Here is a 14404-nt window from a genome sequence, read left to right on the forward strand (position 1 = left end):
CGCATGCTAATGACGCATTCGCACGTTAACACTAGGGAATTTTAAAAATTATAGCAAGTAGCGTGTTTTCGAAACATTCACCCTTTGTATTCTCCTAGAATGCCACTGGGAACTGAACAAGAAAACCAGGAGCTGGGGAAGTGAAGGATCGGCTAGACTAAGCGGTCAAATTCCTATGCTGAAAACATCGGGTATAGGCCTCCAACTACCGGGCCCGAGTCACGGACACGATGCCATGACTTGCCTCCTTTGGCGACATTATCTGAACTCAACGGGATATGAGTACAAGTTTCCGTCCCTCCCTGGAAAAATCTCCGCCTGTCTCTTGGTGGCAGCGAAAAGACGAGATAAATGCACCGTCAGGACCCGTTAACTGCTGGAAAGTCCGGGAAACTATTTGTAACAGATTACACCCAGTAACGGAAACCAAAACGCAGTACTGACGCGTGAACGTCCTTTGTTCGCATTCGCACAAGGTTCAATGACACTAGAGCAGGGCACGCAAGGGCAGATTGCCCGAGGAGACGAACGTCCCTTTTTACAAAGCATGGAATCGACCAATGAGCGGCGCCGTCTGACCCTGTATATAAATCGCGATTAAGCATTTGCAATCCAAACAGACGAAAGCGAGCGCGCTTGGACAAGAATTCCGACGATAAGACAGGACAGTGGAGACAACAGAGCGCGCGGTGTAGTGAGTCCCCGGGCGGCGATGTCAGTCTCAGGAAGTGAGATATCGCACAGCCCTCGTCGCGGGGAGCACGCGAAGCTGGCTTCGACCAAGGCGGTGTCAGCGAACAAACAATGTCGCCCTCCCTCTCCTCTTCCGGCCTGCCGTCGTCAGTTTGCGCCAGATCGGGAGCTTCCAATCAGCGGCACGTCAGCTGGCCGACCGGACGTCGGCAGACCGTAGTGACGCACGTGGTCACAAACAAGGTTATCCTTATCGAGTGAACAAAACAAGCAAATCAGAAACAGGCAGTCTCCGTTGTTCCCTCTTCTCAATGAGACACAGCAGTGCGTGAGCCACCACCGATCGCGCCCACAGCTTTGTCTTTTGCTCTGTCACCAACCGCACGCTGCAACGTCTCCCAGGATTCCTGTCTACCCCGGTTCGTTCTACGTCAGCGTGTTTGATCCTTCGGTGTGACGGCACACCCAGCTATTGATTCAAGCAAAGCACCGTTGCAAGCGCGATTGTTTTTCTCTGACTTTCCTTTCTTCGCCACTAGTTGTTATAAGTTCCGGCGAATCCCGCACGACCGCTGACTTTTGGGTGACTTAGTTTTTCTGCGGTATATGGGATTTCAGAGGGATAGGACGATCTGCTAATTAGAGGGAAAGCTTCCTCAGGTAGGGAACTGTGCATCGACCAAAATATTCATATTTAGGCTCTCTGTAAGACCACCCAGGTGGACGTTCACTTCAAAAACCAACGCTAACGTCGAAACATGCATTTTTAAGCGATTTATAGTGTTTTGAATATACACTCACGTATGTGTACAAATTTCGGTCGTGTAAAAGCGCGTCTGAAAGCCCTTCAACTTTTAGGATTTCCAATCGAAGCCTGGTAGGGCGCCTGGACGTCAGCAAGTTACCCCCTTTCACTCTCTTGTTTAGCACTGTTCACCAGCTTCCGGAGTGCATGCGGCCGTTGCGGAATTGCGATTTGAGAGGCACCTCGTAAGATGGCCGCATAGATGAAGCAAGCATCGAGTCTACAGCGTTAGCGACACAATCTTGTCGTTACCATTGTCAAGCGTAGCTTTTTGCAAGCGCCGTGAAGTTTTCTTCCGCAGAGCAAGAACTGAAACGAGGTTTCCGTTCAGGCTACTGAACGGTAAGCAGAGAACCCCTCGGCTCAAGACGGTTCGTCTCCTTTCAAAACCGGCGTCATTGGGAGGCAGCACTACGGGGGACTCGAGTGAAGACGAGTGCAACGGGGCAGGCACAGGTCAAGAGCCACGCAGGGTGACCCGCGATACTGGAGAGAACAGAGAGAGGACACGTAAGAGGGAAACGGCCGGATAGTCGCCAATCCAGAGACTCGCCAGAGGAGTCCGTCTGAATCACGCAGCTAAACAGCGCACTGAGTTGTGTTGGAAGCTTATCTGTCCTTGGGTTCATTGAAAGTGCCGAAGGAAAGAGCGCCAGTGACGCCAGTAATCCTTGGCTCTGCAAAGGCAACGTAGAACGCACGTGTAGGGAAGGACAGGGCCGTTCCACGTAAAAAGCTCCCAAAGAGACGTCCGGAGTGCCTCGGGCATCCTTCTTGCGTTGTAAGCCGGCACGCTATCTTCGCCAGTGGCGCCATCTCCCGAATTGACGTTTGCGAAGTTACCGAACACACCAAAGCCTTTGGGGACGACGTGGACAGAGCAAAATACGCCAATCTGGGGGAGGTTTGATGATTCGGGGATCATATATCCCTTGCAGTTAGCTATACGTAAAACGGCAGGTGGACACCCATAAAGACTGAGTACCAGCGTCGTTGGGGAGAACGTTGAGGAGGAGTGTGGGACAGACCCGTGAAGTACTGTGTGGCTTCCACGTCGCTGTTCCGTTGAGTGATCCCGGACACCCATTCCGGCTGAGGTGCCATCGTGAGGACAGTGACACCCATTCCGGACACCCATTCCGGACAGGACACCCATTCCTGCCGAGGTGCCATCGTGAGGACAGAGAGAGTCTGCGAAGGACGCCCTTGACTACTCGCCAACATGGAAAAGAGGCCGATCCTTCCTCGAAGCGGCAATTCAATCAGTAAGTATTTCACCACACAGGTTTTCCTTCGTGTCGATTGTTTTCAAGACTTCCTGTTCTGCCGCAGTGCATATAAGTAAGGCTTGAATTGAGCATGCTGCACTTAAATTCACGTTCTCGGTGTTGTTGCTAACAAACGCAGAGAAATCGTAGGACATATCTTGTAGTGCAGTTCATCATATCTTCCCTCATGTGTCGAGCCTTCCTTTAGCGCGGTGTCATTTCCGCCCGGTAAATGCTAACAAGGATTTAAACTAGGGCGGGTTGGTGCATCACTGTATACTTTGGGATGTAATTTGAAAAGGCAAGCAAAAAAAGATAAGACAGTATTAGTAAAAGCAATGTTTCAAAGAACCAAAAGAATATGTAAGGGCCGTTGAAGTGGTATGCCGTGTCATATGGAGGATGATCCAAAGGGATCATGAGCGAAGGCGTAATTAAAGGTCATTTTATAACCAACAGAGTGTTGTTGCGGAACGTCGGTCGAACTAGTGAGGATGACTGGTTGTCCCTCTTCTTAACGCAATAGCAATTGAAGGAGCACCGTCAATGCGCTCCGCGACAGTATGAGGTCCCATGCCGAGCGAGCACACTGGACGTGCACATGTTCACGGACATCACAGAGAAGACTACCGGCGACCCAAGCCTACAGACGGAGAGCGGCCTTCGTTGTCTATAAGCGCGGTTATGTCGCCCTATATTTGGTTGCATAGTGCTGGAAGTATATGCATACGTGAAAGGTCGCTTGCTCCCATTCCAAGCTCACATCACGTTAATCAAACGCATCGATAACTGCCCCGCATCCTCGCAGACCACCCGCTTGTTCTCTTGTTCACGTGTAACCCTGTCGTAAATGCTAATGTGTTTAAAATGTTGTGACAATACTTGTCGCCCTCTACAGCGAACGTCTGTAATAGAAGTTCATTTTAGGGCCCTAGAAAAGCCGTGGGCGTGGATTGCGGAGCTGACGGGAGTCATTGTGGCCGGGCGCACAGCGCATGCGCACGGCGCAGCTGGTAAAATGCGGTGGCTCGAAGTTTGCGACGGTCTGGCCCAAGGCCACTAAGTAGTGCCGCCACGTGCATTTCAAGGAGTAGTCAAAGCAAAGTCCTTTATTAGGAATGGGGAGGCCGGTTGACCACATAGGAGAAATGGAAGTAGGGTTTCAGCCGGTCTGCCCATGGATTCGTGGCTCGCGTGCAGCTTTTCAGTTTCCCGCGCAAAGGGTGATGTCTGCCGCCAATGGTGTCGTCGTGCAGGAGGAAAGGCGTAGCACCTACTCGAAGGCTATATGCACTGCCAAACGCCAAAGCACGTGGATCGATGGGACGGAGGTCAGAGTACCGTCAGAGCGGCAGATTACGACTGCGCTCTAACCGATGTTCTATTGATAAGCCGAGTTGGAGTCTGCTCCCTACCAACGTTTTGCGCCTTTCTTCGACATTTTTCGAAACGAAGCTTTACTTCCTTCTCTCGAGGTTTTTTGAGGGGATCCTGCTGTCTGCTGTTCCCTTCCCCGAATGTGTCGCTCGTGACCGGCGGCTCATCCACACCCGCCTCCTCGGGGATGAGGAGGAGCACCCTGTGTTTCTAGCAAAGCCACCAGATGGCGCGCTCGTCTCCGCGAATCTATACGGCTGGTCCTATATGCTGGTCCTATACGCTGCTGAGTCCAAACATCAAAACACAACTGATTCGACCAACCCAAAAAGTGATAAAATCTAAGCAAGTACCGTACCATTGGTGTAAGCGCAGGATGAAGCGGATCTGCACAGGTAAAGGTGGCAGGGCTGATGCGAACTCGCACAGGCCTATTACAGTTACCTCAGTGGCATACAGGCTTGCAATGGAAACCATGAAAGCGGAACTACAAGCGTGGATAGAGGGGAACGGCATACCGGGAGAACTGCAAAATGGATTCAGACCAGGCGCAGGCGCTTACAAGCTATTTGTCCTAATACAATACAACAAGGTGTCAATGGCTCAAAAGCGGCCATTATGGATAGCGGTGCATAGCGATAGAGGTGCAATGGATAGCGATAGAGGTTCAAGTTACCTGGGAGGACCTAAAGTGCACCGAACCGGAAGTTAGAGAAGTTTTCCTTTGTATCCATTGCTGTTCATCCTGTACATGGCAAGATAAAAGAGAAAGCTTGAAGACTAAAATAAATTTCAATCAATGTTGTAGCCGCTATTGACACGAAGTGGAGAAACATACTCCGGGACTTACATACGCAGATGACATAGTACTACTAGCAGATAGCGAACAGTTTCTGCAACCACTCACAGATGTGTCGGGGGAGAGGCCAGTGAACGGAGGTTAGAGTTCAGCACAGCAAAGTTCAGAGTTCTGGTCTTCACTGAGGACACTCGTAACATGAATAAACTAAAACCAGGCCTATTCAAAAATGCACGAGGAGAATTTAGGAAAGAAAGAAAAAAAAAGCGCCTCTATCGCGAAGCATAGAGCACTATGGAGATGTCACAAATATGAAGTAGTGAGATAAATCTGGAAGGGAGTAATAATACCAGCACTCACCTTTTCAAACGCAGTAGTGTGTGTCAAATCAGGTCTACAAGTGAACCAGAGGTCGGGAGCTCTATTGGCATTAGGAGCCCACAGTAAAACAACAACTGAGGCAGTGCAGGGAGACATGGGATGGGCATCCTTCGAAGTGAGAGAAGCACAGAGCAAAATATGTTTTGAAGAACGGCTTAGAAATATTGAAGACCAGAGATAGGCGGCGAAAGTGTTACGCTATCTTTACTTGAAGGCGTGGACACACAGTGGAGAAAAAGAACCAGAAGGCTTAGGACAAAGTATATGAAACCTGGAAGCACAGGGGAAACGACCGAGGCAATAAAAAATGAAGTGAAATAATCAGAAGCAACAAACTAGGAAAAAAGAATGCACGCAAAGAAGACCTTAGATATCGACAGAATCGGGAAGCGGGAGATCACGAGGGAAAAAGTCTTTAAAATATCAAAGGGAGTGTATTGCTTTTTAAAGCCCGGGCGGGTTGCTCGCGAACAAAAACGCTTATCCGCGAGAAGGTAGAGGCAGAACTGTCCGCAAGTTGCGGTAGGGAGCCAGAAACCATGCGACATATTGTAACGGAGTGCGAAGGTATCCGTCCAGTCCTCAGCGAGGGAGACATCCAGCTCCCGAAGCCCCTGGCTTTACGTTTAACGGAAAGGTGAATTGGAAAATCAGGATAGGTCAGCAAAACAAGGTTAGAATGTTGGTGGGAAAATAGCAGACAAGACGCTAGGAAGGCATCCCAACTAAGCAGTCAGACTAGCACAAAAGTACCACAACGGGTTTTTTTAGGGGAGAAGCCCCTTAGTGGCTGGGGCTGTTGGCGACTCCTGTCGTCGTCGTCATCATCGTCGTAATCGTATTCGGTCTCATGTAGTCAAGGTAATAAGACTCCGGGAAACTCGTTTACTCGTCGCGCTAGAACGTAACGCATACTACAAAAACAACGGGGCATTCGTCTACCCCTCGCGCTGGAGCGCTTTGTAACGCGTACTAAAAAAACACCGGGACACTCGTTTACCCATCTTCGCGCTAGAGAGCTTCGTGCTTCAAATACAGGAGACTTTTACAGCAAAGCTGCATGCTTGTAACCCCCAATGGTTTCATCTCCGTTGGCAAAAACGCCAAGGCGCCAAGAATACACTTGTACACTGCATGCTTCGCCCCTCAGCAGGTTTCACGTTTCGTGAGAAGGCCCGGGATTTTTTTTTTTTCTTGCATGGCGAGGTGATTGCACAGTGGCGTTAGGACTAAGGTGGCTATGCAACGCCACCCCATTAGAAAGGGGAAGCTGCTAAGCATCATCATCATCTTCGCGAATGTCGTTCCGCGCTGCCGCCGATGCGACCGAAGGGCGCGGGAACTCGCGACAGAAAAATTTCTCAAAAACGTCCCCGCAGCATTCAGGACATCCAGGCCCGAGAGCGAAAGGGAGAGAAAGAGAGAGAGAGGGTAAAATTTATTCGTGATCAGGTTGTGACCTGGGCAGCCCTAGTCCAGGCTGTCTTCTGAAATGCAGAGATCCAGCGCCTTCTTGATGTGGGTTACCAGAAGGGGCTAGTAGGGAAAGGATGTAACCTGAATCAGCCAGGAGAGACCCTGACGGATTCGCTGCATTGTTTCTGGGTGTTGGCCACGAGGCCCACCACTGGAGAGGCTGGCGCTGCGATCGTTCTGACGTCACTTGAACGGTGATCCTATATTGCTGCGCAGTGGGCTTGCAGCGCGTGACACTTCGTTTAGGACGCGCGTTCTAAAAGTATTTTCGTGTTAATATCCGTCATTTGAAGTTTATTCTCTGTACGTCAAGCGCAGTTCGACCTCATGGGAACTTTATTACCGTATCAACTGTGCTACATTATCCGCAAACAACTTGAGCGTGGTGGTGTATGACGTATGCGACCGAAGCGTAAGCTGCGGCTTGTCTCGCCGATAAACAATGTAGACTACGACGATCGCCGAGTTAAGTTTCTAGATTTTCCTTGTTTGCAAGAAATGTATAAATCAGGAAATCATGAAGCGTTTACTTCTCGCAGAAACGCTCCGCACACGCACGCGCCGTGCCTGTCCGCACGGCCGACGGAACGGCTTGAACCGATGCAGGTCGCGGCAGCAACTTGTCGCCGCTTTTTAAAATCACACAAGTCGTAGAAAAGAAGCTCCAGATTGGTGAAAGTGTATGTTAGTGTAGTGAAAAATTGTGCTATGTAGTGTCATCAGCTGTGGTTTTCAAAGCGATGCTCAAATATCTGCTGCGATTTACGGCGACCGGCCACGGAGGTCGGTCCCGGCATCGCCGGCCCGTTCACGCGCGGTTTTGCAAGTGGCCGAAGGGTGGCGATACCTACGCACAAGTATCGGCCGAGGCGCCATGGGAGGCATCTTGACCATCCATCGCTCAAACGGCAATCGCAGCGAAAACAGAGTTCTACATACGAGAAGGGGGGTGACAGTGCAATTAAAAATTGTGTTAGAGACTCCCATTTGCAACTGTAACAATAGCGGTGATGAAATACCTGCCGCGAGGCTAAGCCTAAAGTTCCCAACATCCGATTGCGTGCATCTGTAGCCGGTGGCGAGCTGTTGGAGACGACCCTCTGGTCACTCGCCCACGTGTTTTTTTTCGTTCCCTTAACTTCTTGGGGGCCCCCAACGCTCGGTTCTCCTATTCTAAAGCTACCCATCACCCCAAATCATTAACGACGTGTTTCGCCTCGTACACAGCATCCCCTTCTGTGAGCAGTCATGAGTTTCAAAATTGATGCTTGAGAACGGCCGGCTCACTGTAAAAAGACAAAAGCCCACGTTGCAGTTATAAATTCCCACCCCGAGGTCCTAATGAAAACTAAATATAGCCATGTGCAGACCCGCTCGAAGCCGTTGAAAACTCGCGTTCATGCCGTTCATACATTGCGAATAAGTTGTCGCGAAAACTAAACACATCAGCCGTGCAGAGTACAGGCTGTGGCAGAAATCGTTAATCAAATCAGGGCATAACTATAAAAACATTGTAGGGGAAATAGGCACTGCTTAAGCCAAACTGCAGATCATAGCAGCACTTTTAAGCATGTGCGGCGAAGCAATTCGATCACCGTTCTCGCGTAGTCATTTATTTACCAGGCAATGCGACCAGTACGCGCGGTGCGATCACAAGTGAGCGACGCGTTTCCGTTGCGTTACAAGCTGTTTCCGTGCACACACAGCCTCGTACATGTGCCGTCACAAGTATTTCATAATGAATTTACAGCGCACTTTTCTCGGCGTCAGTTGCATCGTCTTTGGCGTTAGTTGGCTGCTGTGGGTCGCGATGGTAGCAACTACCTAAACGCGGCGGTGTCGCCGGGAACGAGCGAGTCGCTGATTGCTTGCCCGGATTATCCGGTCTGCAGACAACTTTTTTGGGCAATTTGCATCAAATCCACAATGAGGGTGGAGTCGATGGCCACAACAAAAAACACGCTGTCACATACGCACAGGAAATGTGTTGTATCAGACGACCACACGACTCGGCGTCGTATACATGTGACGTCACTCGTAGGTGGTGCCACGGTATGTCCTCGAGGCCAATACTGAAAATATATCGCAATAATTCGGGGGCATTTTTAAAGTATTCACAGTGGCTGCAAGGGGGTGCTTCAGACCCATGAAAGCTAAGGACGTGCAGTCTCGTCGGGGTGGGGGTGTTTGTTTGTGCCTCACAAATTAGCGTGTCTTGTCTAGTTAGGTCTTGGGGTGGAATACGAAACTCTCTTCTATTCAGTTTCAACTTTTCGAGTATTTTCGGACTATGGTAGACCTCCACATGCGTAATACATGGTGCCCGAATTCTCACCTCACGGGCGCTGAGCAAGTGTCTTGTTTCAATCCCAAGCATTCCAACATGCCCAGGAGTAAATATGATGTCGTGTGTACGTTTGTTAGGTTCATTTATTACAATCATGGTGTCCTTTGTAACTCGGTTTTGTATAGTTTGCCGACATGTTTCTGTGAGTCCGCGATAATGATCACTAACTTGGCCTGTGGGTTTGAATCTTGTGGGAAGTTGTCGTGTCTGCTTGTTTCGCTGCAAATATCCAGGAAAGATGGTGGCCGCCTGCCGCCTCTGCTACGTAACCCCTCCTCTGATCTCCGCTACCACACCTCGCGCTCTACCCCTTTCCTCTCGATCCCGTCGCGATGAATTGAATAGAGGTTCGTTCAGTGTAGTTCAATTTTCCCGCCATCGCCGTGATCGCGCGCCATCTGTTGAGACTGCGCGAATCTTTTTCCGTATATTTTGTTTCTTGTTCGGCCTGGAACAGCCAGAGCTGAAGCTCTGTTCTCTTTGTGTTCCGTTATTCTCGAACGGGCTGGAGCCTTTCTGCGCCATTTTTAACGCGTCGGTTTTTCGCTTGCTGTCGTAAGAACCAACCCACCGTATATTCTTAACTAAAAGAACGTGGGGACTACAGGTTAAGTACTTATATGTTGCCTCAAATGTGCTGCCTCGAAACTGCCTCAAAACTGATGGGTGCATTGATGACTTGAGGGAGGACGGAGGGCAAAACAAACAAAAATTGGATTTTATTTTATTATAGGGCCAAAATGTGCTAACATTCTTCGAAAACGTCCCCACGAGTGGCATCCTCAGATGCGCACCAAAATGAAATTAAAAAATGGCGCCAAATGCACCCCTATTTTGCCCCGCCTATCCACTGCAAGTTTCGTATGAAGCGCAAAGTATCTCTTTGTGGTTTTTTTTCTTTAAACAGTGTAATAACGCTTACTTTTTTTAATTACTTACTAATATGGCACTTAGTTACTCAATTTTCTGGTAGTTTAGTATACGCCGCAATGGCGCTGCGTTAGTTGAAATACCATTCCGCATGCATTGCGAAACGCTTGTTTACTTCTGGTCGGTCGTCTGTCATTCTGTTTGTGCACACGTAATTGGTTTCTCTTTTGACAGATTATAGATATTCACGCGTGAAGTGGACTGTGCCAGTAGCACTGCCTCCCTTTTCTCAGAATCCGAGCAAGAAGCGACAACTAGAAAAAATGAAAGGAAAACGTTGAAGTGGGATTTCTTAAAACAACATTTCCGCCGAGAAAAGGAACATTTTGTCTTGCACAATTCGAGGTTCCGAAACCATTTTTTTAGTTGTTTATTAATTTCGTTTACCCATTCTGAACGAAAATAAATATGTTCTAACCACAATTAGTTTTTTATTCACATTTTTTTTCGTCTAAAATGATTAACATTTTGTTTGCAGTATGTGAACATATTTTTTAGAGAAATCAACGGTTGTTGTCACTATTATTTTTATGGTTCATAAGAAAGCCTGAGGCAATTACAGAAATAGCAAATGTTTCAGCTCTGTGCCTGTAGTTCTTCTTTAAAAAAAGGGTAGAAAGCTGTAGGGTTTTACTCTAACATTTATTAAATATTCATGTATGAAATTTTGCAAACGGTTAGTAGATATCTATTATACACACCCTCCAACGTTTCTGGTTGATTTCACAAAAAGCAGCGAAGTTAGCCGAAGACGTAGTTGGACACTTACGTCCACTCTTCCGCTTGAACCATCAGTTTTAGTGTTTTGGACGGTTATGCCTAAAAACTTCTTCTTGACGAATTGTTTCAACTTTTGACTCGAACGACTAATTGAGGAGCAGAAGGACAGGCCTAAATTTTCCCGATTAACTAGCCCAATAAAAACTGTCGTCTTTAAAAGAGTAAAACAGCATGAAAGTTTAGCGGGGCGAGTTGGTATATTGCATAAATTTAACAGCGCTTAGTCGGTACACAGAGAAGAGCAACAGCGAACAGCAGCTATTACTCTGCACTCTGTGCCATGCTGGGGTCATTCAATTTATGCATTGTGAAAAAGTTCTTGCTGCGTTATACCAGAACGTGATACCACGCATGTAGAAGATTTGTTGTTCCTGTTGCAACCCTTTATTATACAGGGAATGCCACGTGGCCAAAATACGCGAAGACGGGAGAAGTTGCATTGAGGAGTAACCGAGTAGTGAGAGACGTAATTCGCGCCAAAAGGCAAAGAAAGCAAAGCGAATAAACACACGCAAATGCGATGTAACGGTAATAAACCTGTGAATAAGTATCCCTAAGCTGTCGCCCTCAAAGCACGGAAGTAGAGGTTACTGCCCCGAGGAATGTTTCTGGCCGCGCGGTCGTAGTTGCCTTCAGATGCGAAATTTACATTATATAAAGTTTCTCAAATGGTCTTAGACTTCTGGAAGTGCGTTGTACAAGCGGTGTGAGTATTCAAGCAGAACCCTGGTTGGCATCTGTCGTGAAGCATCTGTTCAGGATCGGGGCACGCGAGGTGGGAGGGATATCGCCAGAAGAAAAAAAGTGGTACAGAACGGAAAACGGTTTGGCAGCCGACCTGTTTGAATAGGTATATCTGCCTTGCGATAGTGTTTGCGTATGTCTGCTACATTGTTCCTCTTTGCATACGCACACACCGTCCTAGATTGTGTTGACGAGGCCAGTCACTCTGAGGGGAGAGGAGGGTGTCCGTTGGTAGGGCATTGGAGCAGGCCCCGCGCGAGTCGTCCGTATTTTCCACGCGGAGCTTCGGCTGGCATGACGCCGTAATACACTGGTATTTCTACGGATTGCCAGGGCTTACCGTTTTTAAAGCTAAAGCTTTCCTGGTGGGAAGGGTGGCGTCTTGTCAAAAAACTAATGCACGTCCCGATAGACCGGTTTGTCGATCCAAAAGCTCTCTTGAGATCTCTGGACACATGGCGGGTGCGTAAAACCGTGATGCCGTTGTGTCAGACCGGTTACATGAAAATCGCGAAAGTGGAACGATTCTGGATAAGACAGTACACGCATCGATCATTAGGAAGGAGTACAATTTTGTATTTTTATATCACCAACCACATATCGGTATACGTTTAGATCGTTTGTAAAGGCGTTTACTTAGTGCACGAAAAATCGTCGCATGGGTTCGTTTTTTGTTCGCGATTTGGGTATTGGAAGGTTTGACGGTCGATTGGACGCACTTACGTCGGAGGTTGGACGCACTTTTAACGAAGGTTTTGACGCAGACTTGACGCAGTTTTGATGTGCGGAAGCTTTCACGGTTCTCACAATTAACTCTCCTTAGGCAGGGGCGGTTAAGTTTTTTTAACACCGCCCGTTCGCTGAGCGGTGCGCCTATTGCGAAAACCTTCTGGTGATTTTCGTATTCGGCGAAGACGTTGGTGTTATCTTTTTCCTTTGAGAAACCAAATATAAGTAAGCCAGATTTTCGAAGAATGGTTGTTTACGCTATTCACAATCAACAAATAGAGTTGAAAGGTATTTGTTATCCCTTAGCCAGAGAAAGAGAGAGAGAGAGAGACAGAATGCCTTTAATGAAAGCTGAAGAGGTCAGCCCCACTAACGGTGGGACTTTATCTGTCGCTGATATTGTGCCGGCAGCCGGCAATTTACCCCTCCCGGATATTGTGCCGGGCTTGCTACTCTATATGGGGTGAATACAGTGAGGTGACAGCGAAAAATAGAGAGAAAAAGAAAAGGAAAGAAAGAAAGGGGGAGGGAGATGGAGAGGGGAAATGCACACATATACAAATTGTATATGCTCAGAGGGTTCACAGAACCTCTTCTAGCCCTGTTTCCGCAAGAAAAGTAAGCAGTTTTGTACCCAGCACTGCTTCCTCAGGATTTCGCCAGGATCCAAGGAAGTGTGAGAGTTTCAGAGGACATCCGCGTCTTATGTCTACCATAAGGGCACAGGATGTGGGCTTCATATGTTGACGTGATCAAGTGGTCTTCTATTGTTGCCTGAGCCTTTGTTGCACCTTTGCGCCGCAAGTGTAGGAAAATATTCCCTGACAAATTATGTGCAAGTTTTCGTACATACGAAGATTTGTATGCTCAATAAAATCCTCCGGTCCATTTTCGGTCGTACTCCTTCTAGAACTTCATCTTGAACAACTTTATTATCAGCGTTTTTTTTTTCATTCCATCTTTTATTGCCGGAGGAGAGCGAGGCTTAGGCGAGTCTCGGAACATGTTGAAAACAACAGCTGTACGGAGAATTAAAAAGCACGCGCGTCGCAGGAAAATGCGTACTCGCACGCGAACGCATTACATAATGGCTGACAGACAAACACTATGCAACCACCTTTTACTCTGATTATAGGCATATCATTAGGTACATTCACGTGTCTTCAAAGTTTTTTAAATGATAATTGCACCGATATGCAACGTGCGAGGCAGAGTCCTGCCCGGTTTGACCGGGGCGGATTTCAAGAAAAGAAAGAATGGCTGTGCTTATGAGATTCATGGAACCGTTATCTTAGCCGTGCCCCCAAGGACACTTTAAAGAAACCCTGGAAGACTTTCGACAAGCGCTTTCACTCTTTCCTTCGCGTCTGGAACCACTGCGAAAGCTATAGTTACCGCCAGCATGGAGCGGCACTGCGTGATTTGCTCGTCGCACCAGATACGACTTCCATTTCTGCTTTTTTTTTTTAGTTGCTATCGAAAAGTGTTCATTGCTGCAACCGAAGGAAAACCGGCCAACAGCCGCTACTTGGCCTTAGTGACGTAATTGGAGCCGTGGAAGAATGTCAAGACCGGCAAAGAGAGAAAACTCTTTTGAGCGAGTTTACAAGTTATCTGATGGGCTTAGAGCAGTAATTTTTAGCTGAGGTACTTTGCGACCCCCTAATCTAAGTACTGGGTGTGTTGGGTGTCTACGTTATGCAAGCATTTAAAATTTCAAAAAAAAAGTTGAAAAAAGTGTTGCAGGGTCCCTTTAAAGTGCCTTTAGCGCTTTGGCTACCCACAGCGCCAGTGAAAGTTCAGACCGGAAACTCTTAGACCTCTTTCCGTGAAGCGAGAATGGTACATGTTTAATCGTATACATAGAGCGCTGAAATTTACGAGACCAACACAAAATAAAGCGACGAATGGAATGGTTAACGCTCATTTGGCCCGTGCATCAATCGTTCTTACTGTCTCTTTATTATGTGCTTGTCTCGTAAATTTCAGCGCTCTATGTTTGAACATGTACAGTCACCCAAATATTTAATTGACTGATTGTAGGGTTTAACGCGCCAGCGCAACGCAGGCGATGA

General features: G+C 47.9%; 1 protein-coding gene across 1 annotated transcript in view; it reads left to right on the forward strand.

Annotated features, from left to right (window-relative positions):
• Positions 1–964: 964 nt before the first annotated feature.
• Positions 965–14404, forward strand: part of LOC144175851 (sialin-like) — a 98724-nt gene continuing 85284 nt past the window's right edge. Inside the window, exon 1 of the mRNA XM_077704868.1 lies at positions 965–2763. Within this exon, the coding sequence (XP_077560994.1) occupies positions 2721–2763 (43 nt within the window). The 5' untranslated portion in view covers positions 965–2720. The remainder of the gene's footprint in view (positions 2764–14404) is intronic.

This window comes from Haemaphysalis longicornis, unplaced genomic scaffold (assembly GCF_048455015.1).
Source record: "Haemaphysalis longicornis isolate Haplotype H1 unplaced genomic scaffold, Haemaphysalis longicornis Haplotype H1 scaffold_3, whole genome shotgun sequence".
Taxonomy (NCBI): domain Eukaryota; kingdom Metazoa; phylum Arthropoda; class Arachnida; order Ixodida; family Ixodidae; genus Haemaphysalis; species Haemaphysalis longicornis.